This window comes from Rattus norvegicus, chromosome 5, assembly GCF_021556685.1.
Source record: "Rattus norvegicus strain SHRSP/BbbUtx chromosome 5, alternate assembly SHRSP_T2T, whole genome shotgun sequence".
NCBI classification, from domain to species: Eukaryota; Metazoa; Chordata; class Mammalia; order Rodentia; family Muridae; genus Rattus; species Rattus norvegicus.
Window position 1 is genome coordinate 62,269,594 of NC_141538.1, and position 12,037 is coordinate 62,281,630.

General features: G+C 46.8%; 1 protein-coding gene across 1 annotated transcript; it reads right to left on the bottom strand.

Moving 5' to 3' along the window:
• Positions 1-248: 248 nt before the first annotated feature.
• Positions 249-7,756, bottom strand: LOC134486931 (protein SPATA31F1-2-like). The gene is made up of 4 exons (XM_087551588.1): positions 6,637-7,756; positions 5,994-6,039; positions 4,706-4,766; positions 249-4,032 (listed from the first exon to the last, which is right to left on the bottom strand). Exons 1-4 carry the CDS (start codon positions 6,778-6,780, stop codon positions 429-431), a joined length of 3,855 nt encoding a protein of 1,284 aa, XP_087407714.1. The 5' UTR covers positions 6,781-7,756; the 3' UTR covers positions 249-428.
• Positions 7,757-12,037: the final 4,281 nt, after the last annotated feature.

The following is a 12,037-nucleotide window of genomic DNA, read 5'->3' on the forward strand; positions in this document are numbered from 1 at the left end:
TTACCTTTGGCCCCAAAATGTGAGACAGGCAAAGAGTGCGGTGAAGGAATTCAAGCATGACCTTTATCTTTAATGTATATTACACAAGAGACTTCCTTTCTGGTCAAGCGTTTTAATTCACATTCTAGGTTGGGGTAAGGAAAACTGACTTGTAAGGTTAAATCTCCCTCCTGAGATGAGGGCATTTTCGTTTCCTTCACCCCTTCTCTTAATAATTACAGCAGAGACAAAGAAGACAGACAACTCATTCGGAGATAGAAAATACATTTTGGGTAGCGCGGTCCTCACCTGTTCATTGAGGAAAATGACAACGGTGTGCTCTTAAAGGGATACAGAGGTTGGGGAGCCTAGAAAGTGTCATCACATAGGGCATTCTCCATTCCCAGAAGAACATTTCTGAGGTAAACCCTAAGCTAGAGTGGGTTTCTCTATTGAGTGGCATAAGCCAACTTCGGACAGTGCCGAGGACAATAGCGGGAGCTGCCCAGCACTGAGACAGGGCCAAGCTGCCGAGAGCGGGGCCGGAGTTTACTGTCTAGAATATGGGGAGCTGTTAACAAGGAGGCAATCACTGACCTCTCGGAGGATGAAGACTGGGCCTTGGGCACTCTGGAGTCCTCTGACCTAGTTTTCTTGATGGGGCTCTTGGTTTGAAGCAGACCCCTTTCAACATTTTCTTTACTGGTTTTGGCCACGGGCGGTTCCGTGTATGTTCTGCTCTTTGTCTTGGGGTTAATAGAGTGTAAAAAGAATTTCATCTTATTTTTCAAGCCAGCCTCTGGAAGATGGCTGGGCCTAGTGTTAGGAGAGGCTGGCATCATATGCCCTGGTGAAAAGTGACCTGGGCAAGATTGGACCTGAAAAGGCTTTCTCTGAATTGGTGAGCATGGGGAAGGCAGGCTCTGGAAGGCCTGCTCTGGAAGGCTCTGGAAGGTCTGGGAGGCCTGGGAAGCCTGGGAGACCTCAGAATGGGGGACTTCAGCAATCCTTGCAGCTTCCAGGACAATGGAGTCCTCGCTTTGACTGTCTTCTGTGTCCTGCTCAGAGTCTGTCTCCATAAAGATTTCTGGAGGTGGAGCTGGGAACTCGAGCTCAGGGGGCTCCTGGGAGCTGTGCAGACAGGCACCCTCAAGATGAAAGTTATGGCCCTGTTGTGAGGACCCCTGAGGTGTTCTGTGCAGGGTCTTCTTTTCCAGTTCCTGCTCTCTGTCCCGGTGTGGTTTTTGACTGACCAGGTAAAGCCCAAGACCAGCATCCCCTTCTCCAAGGTCTCCCACTGCCTTGGGTTTCTCTAGGTTGGGCTTTTTCCTTCCAGTTTCCATGTCAAGACAGACTTGGGTCTTCCTCGTGTCCCTTCGGAATTGCGAGGCCTTGGAGCCCTGCTGGGCAGAACCACAGGGCGCTGCTCTAGAAGTAGATTGCTTCTGTTTCAGGGCCTGCACTGCAGGAGATGCCGGTTTTTTAAGCTGGACCCTTTTTGCATTTGGGGCTGGGGGAGATGGACTTGCCATGGCCTGTTCCTGTAGTTGAGTGCTCTCTGGGATGTGTAGACTCCTGAGGAACTCCTGGATGGATTCACTCTCAAGGCCTGTTGTCTCTAACTCTTTGTGCTCTCTCCTCTCCTTTTCAGAAACCCCAAACTGCATTGCGAGGACCTTTTTCTTCAGGTGGAAATTCAGTTTGGCCAAGATATGTGTGTTTAGTGAGTAGGGTCTGCCTAGGGGAGGCTGGCTCTCTGGAGGCACGTTCTCTGTCCTTCCATCCGCCTGCTCTCCAGGCTGGACCTCTTCCACAACGTCCGCAGACACCCTACCATCATCCTGAGCGCAGGGCTTAAGTGGGGTGATTTGAGTCGGAGCTCTTGATAGGCTTCTAACAGGCCTGGGCATCTTCTCTTTGGGTCTAGGTTGACTAGTGACTGCTGGAGATGCAGGTCTAGAGAGAGCCACGCAGTAAAGGGCAGGCAGGCCTGACAGGAAGGCCAGATACTTGTGGTGTAAAGTGGTCTCCAGTTTCTTAATGGTTTCCTCAGGCAGGGCTTGGGGCCGCTTACAATGTTCAAAGAGAGTACCCGATAAGGCCTGTGTCTCCTTGCTGAGGATCTTCGATTTCCAGGGAACAACTATGTGATGTAGGTCAGGGTTACGTTTACTTTCTGCCTGTAACTTTCTGCACTGGCCTTGTGGGATACAAGGGAAGGGAGGTGTTGAGGCCAAGCCTCCGGGAATTTTGCGTTCCCAAGAGCTACAGACTTGGGCCGGGACCTTGCCCTTGTGGACTTGTTCACATTTGGTATCAACATGACTTTTCAACGTGGCTCTCGCCTCAGCAAACAAGTGTGGCATTATGATTGACCCTTTGCCCGCTGTGGATGAGAACATGCCACCAGACCCATCAGCCTCTGGCTGTGAGATGCTCACATCGGATAGCCTACTGCCCGTGTAGGACAGGGACCGCTGGTTGGGAGAGGAGAGGAGCATATGAATGGAGCACTGGATCCTCTGGGGCAGCCCCCAGCGCTGGTGAATCAGCTGCTTCTGCAGGTGGAATTCTAGCAGCCGGCGTGTGTGCTCTGGTAAGATTTTCCTGGTGGAATATGAGAAGGGATTCCTTGCCCAGAAAGTTTTCACTGTCTTATCTTTACCTTGTCCTTCACACGGTCTTTGGGTCAGGGTGTACTGGTTTTGTAGGAAGAAAGCTGGCAGGCCCCACTGAAGCTTGAGTCGCTTCTCTAGGAGGTGGTTCTCCAAGGCTTCACACTCAGCCAGAGTCAGGAACGGGACGGTGATCTGCGCTCCTTCCTGCTCGTAGGGAGTCTTGCTGTTTGGAGAAGTCAGGGAAGAGGGCAGGGCTGACTTAGATGGTGTTTTGGGTAAGAAAAGGCCTGGGAGTACCCCTGAGGGCTGAGCATCTATGAGAGGCTTGGGCATGTTCTTTTTCTTGCAGATACCTGGAGGGCTCAAGGGAGTGACATCCAAGGACTCGCTGTGAAGAGACGGAAGGCCACAGAATAACTGGCTATAATATTCGCTCTGAAGATCGTCGTCCTCGTTGTCCCCTGAGTCATTAGCTTCTGCCTCAGGGAGTGGATAGAAATTATTTAAATGTTCAGCTCCATGAGAGGGCAAGCAAGTGTGGCTTTGGTGCCAGGGCCTTCCTTGTTTCAGGTTTATAACAGGCCATTCAGAAACCCAGAAGTTCTGGGTGGGTTGGCTGGCCAGATACAAGCTGTTCGTCTTGTGAGAAACGATCCCAACCGTGTCCCTGGTGACCAGAGAGCTCAGAATGTAGGAAGACGAATTTTCTCGAGATCGACAAAGCAATGTCAGGCTTGGCAGAAGCTGCCTCAGGGACTCCTCCACACGTCTGGGAAGACCCCACTTCTGGAAGTGTATCCATTTTTTTACATGGAGTTCAAGAAGCCCACGGACTTTAGGACTAAGTATTGGCATGTGGGAAGACAGCATGGAGTCCATATGTAAGGACACGGTGTGTGACAAGTCAGTGATCTTTGGGTCCAGGGATAGTAAAGACACAGAGGACTCCACGTGATGAAGGTCTTGGCTTTCCTGGTCAAGCTTTACTTTGCTTTGCATTATTTTTTCCTTAATCATTAGAACCATAGGCTCCTCGAATCTTGATGAAGCCATAGTCTCTGAGACCATGGGCATGTCGGCCAGATGCAATTTCTGCTCTAGCTGGAGTTGATCAGTCCAGTATTCTTGGACACCAACTGTGTTGGACAACTGTGTTAGGTGTTCTGTTAGCTCTGTTAGTGCTTGGTTTTCAGGTACCAGTGGAAGATGTCTTCTTTGGTGCCTGGAATGAAACTCTGTATTCTGTTGAAAGGACATGGGCGACATCTCCAGGCAAGCAGAGCCCTGTGGCAGTCCCAACAAAGCAGGGGAGAGCTGGTTTTTCTCACTCTGCAGCAACTGCCGAATCTCTAGAGTTGCAGCCTCACAGATTTGGCAGCCGGGATCTAAACACAGGAGCTGCCGCACACTTCCCTCCTTGGGGATCCAGCTTTGGCTTGGAAGAGGGAAATAAGACAACCATTAATGAACGATTTTGTCTGCCTCTTTGGAAGAATGTGTCTGGAGATTTCTGGGCCCTTTTCTCCAGTCCCACAAGTTCTAACCCTGCACTGTAGGAAGTGAGGTCCTCATTCAAGGTGTGGGATGTCCCTGCTGCTATATCCAGAAACTCATGGGAATCACTCATGCTCTCCAGAAACTACGTAGAGGGCAAGGTGATGGGGTGATGGCCTCCCAGCAACTGCTCCCCAACTCTGAGGACAGGCAGGAGGTAATATCAGCAGGGTTCAGCCAGACCCAGGGCTCTGCCCTTGAAAGGGAGCAGCAGGAAGTGGGTATGACATAGTGACCTCTTTATGCTGAATTCACTCTCTTGACAGGTGGGTGTCTGGGTACAACCCCAGCAATGTCCTTTACAGAGCATGCGCTAGTCCATTCTGAAATTCAGAACTGCTGAGACCCTAACATACAGATTGGGTATGGGTGGCTCTTCCCTGCTGAGCTGTGACCCTTCTCTGCTCCGGCAACCCTCTCAGCTGGTGAACCTGCCTGCACGGTGTGTTTCTCCTGGTGTGTTTCTCCTTCCCTCAGTTATCCCTTTCCTCACCCCTGGCCCAGATCAGGCCACGAAGTCATCAGTGTTTAGACCACAGAGGTCAAGAGATCACCTTTTCAAGGCAGAGAGCAGCTCCCACGGCTTCTCAGCTTCTTCTCGGGAAAGTCTCCTGGCTGAGGAATCAGGACACAGTGTCATGTGGTAAACGGGCACATTAGGGGTATCCTACAGGAATCTGAATGGTCAGTCCTGATCTCCGCAAGGGGAAGCTGAGCGCCTGGGCTCGGTGCTCTCTGGCGGGTCTGTGTATAGCACCACCATTTACAATGTGCTGTCCTTGCTCAATTTCACCTGGGCTTCACAAGCAAGTGGGGATCACCAGTACTATGCCTATTTTGTGGATGACTGAGTAAGTTAAATTTTATAGTGTTATAAAACTAGTTCATCATCATCATCATTCTCCTTCTCATCATCATTATTCACTTTACAACCCATTATCAGCTCTTCCTCCCAGTACCCCTCACACAAGTCCCCCCTCCATTCCACTTTCCCCTTCTTTTTGAGAAGAGGAAGTCCCCTTCTGGGTATCATTACCCTCCACTAACCCTTACCCCATAAAACTATCTCTTAATCCATCTTCCTCTGTCCTATGACAAAATACCTAGCATCTTGCCAAGTGACTTAAGGGAGAAGAAATTTGTTTTTGGCACATTATTCCGTCCATCGTGTCATGAAAGGCATGGTGACTGGATGCCTGTGTGTGGAACTGAGAGAGAGAGAGAGAGAGAGAGAGAGAGAGAGAGAGAGAGAGAGAGAGAGAGGCTCGAGTTATAATGGAGGTCCCAGGATGGTAGTGATGGATGCCAGAGATACAGAAAGTCGGACGAGGAATGCTGTCTGTACTGAGCATGCCCAGTTAGAGAGAGCCTAGAGAGAGCGTTGCAAGTGGCAGGGCCCTAACCTTTAAGGTTACAGCCCACTTTCTGTTCTGCCTGCAACTCTGCTTCCAGATGTGCCCCATGTGAGCAGGCCACTCAATACCTTTCCTGCTGGGATGGATGGATAAGCTCTGAGGCTGTAGGCCAAACAAACAAACAAACAAACAAACAAAAAACCACAAAAAAAACCTCTTCCTTTGCTCTGCCAGGCACACCATCCCAGTGTGAGGAGAGGAAGTAGTTATGATAAGTCATCCCCATCACGTTCTTACTGCTCAGTGTCAAGGAAATTAGGTAGACCATTTTGGAACACTCCCAATCCCCACCCACCACAGTCCTCTGGGTCAGTGACAGTTGTAGATCTCAGAGTGTCACTAGTTAGAACACCTGGCTGTAGGCAGCAGGGGCTCTGGGGACAGAGGTGGGGGAGCTGACAGGGGGTGGGGAGTCGGAGACACTTACCTCTTGCTGCTGCATCTCTAGCCCTTTGCCTGACTTTTCGGTGATGCTTAAAGAGAAAAGCATTACAGTGTAAAGCCAGGACTCCATTTTCTTCTTTATGTCCAAAATGAGAGACAGATCATATACATTTCCCTCTATTTCCTAAGCCCCCTAACGTCTCTGCCCTTCTTTCCACCTGATCATTTCCCCTCTCTGCCTATCTCTGACTCACTTGAGGCTCTCTGCTGTCCTTCCTCACGTCCCTACTCTCATAAGAACGTCTGTGGGAAGGAACGGCACAGCGGGGAGGGGCCGAATAGACGCAGAGACACATCTGACAGCCTGAGGACTTCTGCTCACAAAGTCCTCCAAGTGCACCCCGCTCCCCCGGAAGTTGGAAGGTCTTCTGAGACCCAGGGCAGTAGTTTCTCTGTTATCTAATTCCCAGCCCAAGACAAACAGGAAGACTGTTGGCTTTTCAATTGGAGTACGTTGCGGGCGGCACTGAGGTGGTGGTGGTAAGGAATTATTTATAGGTCCCTTGTAAGCACTTTCTTTTCTAAGTCCTTTGGCACAAAACGGGGGCAATCTGGAGAAGCATTTAGAATGTAAAAATTACTTATCTAGGCTTAAGGTAGTTCAATTACACTCAGCGTTTTCCTACCCGGTAGCAGCTCTTTTTAGGTTCCAAACTCAATCTCTGGCAACTCCGTCTTATTTGCCAGGCAAGTAGGAAAATGATGAATATGGAGGTGTAGGTACATAAAGGGTAACTGATGTCCCAGAAAGAACATTCAAGGCTCAACATGGCCTAACCCTCATCGACATGAGGAGACCAGTCATCTCTGTATTAGTCGTTCCGGAGCCTACGTGCCTAATGACTCACAGCACTGGGCATTGTCATGGCTGCCTCACAGAGGATGGAATTAGGGCACCAGACTGCATCACAAAGCCTTCTGTTCCACAGAGGTTGTTCCAGTGGTGTTTCACTGGTCATCTGTAAAAGTCTGTCTGTCTGTCTGTCTATCTATCTATCTATCTATCTATCTATCATCTATCTATCTATCTCTATCTATCATCCATCATCTATCTATCTATCTATCTATCTATCCATCCATCCATCCATCTATCATCTATCTATCTATCTATCTATCTATCCATCCATCCATCTATCATCTATCTATCTATCAATCATCTATCAATCATCTATCTATCTATCTATCCATCCATCCATCTATCATCTATCTATCTATCTATCAATCATCTATCTATCTAATCTATCTATCTAATCTATCTATCATCTATCTATCATCTATCTATCTATCAATCATCTATCTATCATTTATCTATCTAATCTATCTATCATCTATCTATCATCTATCTATCTATCTATCAATCATCTATCTATCATCTATCTATCTAATCTATCTATCATCTATCTATCCATCCATCCATCTATCTATCATCTATCTATCTATCTATCTATCTATCATCTATCATCTATCTATCTATCAATCTTCTATCTATCTAATCTATCATCTATCATCTATCTATCTATCATCTATCTATCTATCAATCATCTATCTATCATCTATCTATCTAATCTATCTTCTATCTATCATCTATCTATCTATCTATCTATCTATCTACACACACACACACACACACACACACACACACACGCACGCACACTCCCTCCCCCTAACTTTACTTCCTCTGTCTCCAATCCCATCTCAACCTCTTTGCTCAGCTTCCTCTTCTACACTGTACTGTCACTTGTCTTCAGAATCTTTGAGTTCTTTGGCACATAGGGCACCGTGTGAGAGAGAGTGTCTGGGAGAGAGTCACCCGCACTAACTCCACACCTGGAGACACATAGGAGCTTAGAGAGGGCACAGCATGGTGTGGCTCCGAAATGGAGAGCTTCGATGCTTCAAATAAAGGGCGACCAGAGATCAACACTGTAAGAAGGGATGGTTATGGCTGATGTGGCAACGCCATCCATCCAGCCATAAGCAACAAAGCATTGGAAGCCGCAGACAGAAATGGCCACTATCCCCTTTCTTGTGAGTATTCATCACCCTGGCCATGCTTTCACATGAGTAAACACTCAAGTCTCAGATAGAGTCGTACCAGTGTGCTGCATTGGTGTGTCTGGGAGGACTGTGGTGTCTACAGCTGCTCTCCACACACAGACAGGACTATCAGCTGGGTACCAAGTCTTCAAGTACAGGAGTCTATGGGGGACAGGCATTTCTTATTCAAGCACCAGGTATCTTTCAACAAAATCTTATTATGTGGTAGTCTTTCTGATTGAAGGGGTAATTTCCACACGGAGATAGGATCAAGTAGACATTCTGAGAATAGAAAATATGCTAACAGAGATTGCTTGCCAAGATAGTTTTGACACTGGAGAAAAAAAAAACAATAGCCTAATGATAACTCAGTGGACATTATCCAGGATGAAATACAAGTGAAAAACACCAACAAAAATAACCCCAGCAGCAGCAACAACAACAACAAACAAAACGAAGCATCCAAGAGTTGTGACATATATCAAAAAGTCTATTATAAATGCAACAGACATCTTAGAAATAGACAGGCAGACAGAGAGAGAGACAGACAGACACACAGAGAAACAAAAGAAATATTAGAAGAAATAGCTAATAATTTTTCAAAATTAATGAGAAACCAATTAACAACCAAGAAGCTCCACATGTTTGTGATATTACTAAATAATATTATATTTAGTAACCCAAATCTTCAAATGCTTTACATGATGAGAATGAAAGGTGATCTAAGCTTACAGTGTGATATTTCTGCCTCACGCAGGCCTCTCTGTGTTGGAGAGAAAGAGCTTCAGTTGCAAAAATTACGCACTGTCATACACCGGGGAATTGAAAATCAGCTGTCAGATGAGTCAAGGGAAAGGGGCTGAGAGCCCCTGCTCTGTGGAGCAGATTTTGGGGAGCCAGAGAAATGGCTCAGCAGTTAAGAGCATTGGCTGTTCTTCTAGAGGAGGGTTCGATTCCTAGCGCCCTCATGGTGGCTCACAAACACCCGTAACTTGGTTCTCCAAGGCCCTCTCTTTGCCTCCCCGGGCAGCAGATAGTGCATAAACATGCATGCAGGGAGAACACCCATGCACATTTAAAAAAAGAAAGAGAGCACATTTGGGGTCTGGTGTGACAGGTGACAGCTCAGAGATTAAGGCAGTCACCACCAAGCTTGACAAACCGACAAACCTGGTTGTCAGGATCCATGTGGTGGATGAAAGAAAAGAGTCCACTTTTGAAAGCTCTCTCTCTCTCTCTCTCTCTCTCTCTCTCTCTCTCTCTCTCTCTCTCTCTCTCTCTCTCTGAAAAAAGAACTGATCCTGCCAAGATTAGGGAATCTTTGGCTCTGGGACGTTCCCAGTAGGTGGAGGAGGGGTATCTGTTTTGACTCTGAAAGGTTTGTTTTTATCCAGATCCATGACAAACTCATCAATCACTTACTCCGCCAGCCAGGTGCTCCACAGGAATCTAGGGGTTAGTTACAACTTGAAAGGAACACATTAGCAGCAGATAGACTTACCGCCTACTCATCAGCCTTGGGCAGAAGCTGATCTGGCTGCTGATGTGGGCTGATGTGAGCATCAGGGTGTACTGAACACCCGGAAGTGGAGGAGAGAGTAGAGTGGAGACTTGCTATCTGGTGGACCATCTCCATGATGACCCAGGAGCTGTCAGATGCGGGCCGAATATCAGGTTCTTGGACTGAGGAAGTGCTGATTTCTGTTCCGGCATTCCCTTCCTGCTCCTGCGTACCTGTCTTTTGCTTGTTTGGTTTGTTTGTTTGTTTGTTTCTTTGATTTGGTTTTGACATGGAAAACTTCATTTTCTAAGATCGCTAGCCACACCAAGAGTAGCAGAGAGGCTGGCTGTCTTCCTCTCCTCTGTCACCTTCACTGCTCGGGTAACTAGTTCATTGGAGAGAACAAAGCTGCATGTCTGTCTCTTGGGAGAAAAAAAAAACAAGAATTCCACAGCTCTTTGGAAAAATGGTATTTATAGTAAGATGTAGCTAAGTGTCCGGGCTAATTTACTGTCAACTTAACACAAGCTAGAGTCATTTGGGAAGAACTCTCAAGTGGGAAACCGCCTCCATTCTAGTAAACAGCTCTCCTCCATGGCCTCTGCATCAGCTCCTGCTTCCTGCTGCCTTGAGTTCTTGCCCCAACTTCCCTGGATGAAGGGCTACAGCTACAGGATGAAATAAGCCCTTTTCCTCCCCCAAGTTTCTCTTGGTTGTGTTGTTTTACCATAGCAACAGAGCCCCTGTCTAAGATGCTAATTAGAGGGGTTGGGGATTTAGCTCAGTGGTAGAGCACTTGCCTAGCAAGCACAAGGCCCTGGGTTCGGTCCCCAGCTCCAAAAAAAAGAAAAGAAAAAAAAAAAGTGCTAGTTAGAATAAGGTTGGGGAGGGGGCAGCATGTGAAACTAATATTGAGTACTACAAGCCTAACTGTGTAAAACAAACAAACGAACAAACAGGAAAAAAAACGAGACCTTGAGAAAAGAGAACAGAAGGAAACACTCCATAGAGCCAGAGTCCATTATGTGTGCTTTGACTCACTTTGGGTGGGGCTCTCCTGTGGCTTGAATAATTCCAGCAAAATGCATGATGAGATACAGTTTCTATTAAGAGATGGGGCCACAAAATACAGAGAGAAAAGAAGGAAGTGGGGAGGGGAGAGGAGGAAAGGGAAGCACGTGGGATAAAAAGGGTGACCATTTGGAACTAGAGAATTGTTAGCTGTGTACTTCCCTGGGAAGAGCACCCCTCCCAGCTTCCCTCAGTTGCCTGTATCCTTTTGTGTAGGGTTGATGCCCTGTGGACTTTTTCTATCCATTTTGGCATACTCATTGGCGAGCAGGTTATAGTTAGGAATATATATTTATATACATGTATATGCCTGCAATAACAACGAAAAACCAGGGGCCAGGAATTTGAAGAACAAGAAAGGTTTACGGGAGGGCTTGGAGGGAGGAAGGGAGAGACGTTGTAATTATGTATTAAATATATTACATGATATTACAGTCTCGAGACTGTATAAAAATAAGAAAGAGGTGATTGAGTTACGAGGGCTCTGTCCTGGTGAATTTACTAATCCACTTGTGAATTAATTTGTCAGTGAAGTAGTAAGTCGTTGCTTGAGTGCCTTGTTACAAAGTCAAGCTCTTTGTGCTTAGCTTGCTCTGCGTTACTGTGGCCTTCCCAGGCTGATGCTGCTGTCAGGCTCCAGAACTTTGAGGTAATCAATGATCTCTGTATAAGCTTTCTTCATAAATTATGTCATCTGTTGCATTGTTATGGCAAACGAAAATGGACTACTCCGTGATTTTAGGAAAGTCACAACAAATCATAAGGCTCCTAGACTACAACATAGAATGTCTTCTTTGTGGCTTAAGAAAAAGTAGGGCTGCAGATGTAACCCAGGGATTGAGCACACCAGACAAACATTCTCCCACTGAGTTGCGTCTCCAACCCTTTCATTAGGAAATTCTCCATGGTAAACAAAATTCCTTTAAGAATTACAAAGCACTAATCATGAAGCGAGATGGATACATTGGACTGCATTTTAAACATCATTTTTTTTTAAGGAGTGGTGTGGTTGGCTTGAATAAGAAAGACTACCACAGATCCACACATTTGAATGACTAGTCATCAGGGAGAATAATTTCCAAAAGAGTGCCCTCCACAAACAAAGGAAGCAGGAGGATCTTATTTGGGGGGCCTACCCATAGTCATATAAGACAGCAGCACATCAGGAGTGAGCGTATGTCTGCACATGCTCAGTTAGGGAGCATGCTCCTGAGTACTTCCAACTCAAGTCATTGCCTTTGTTTCTACTGCTGTGATAAAGACCCGACCAAAGCAACTGGGGAAGAAAAGGCTTTATTCAGCTTACACTTCCAGGCAATAGTCCATCACTGAGGAAGTCAAGCCAAGAACTCAAGGACAGGGACCCAGATACAGCAGGAACTGATATAGAGTCCATGAAGGGATACTGATAACTGGTT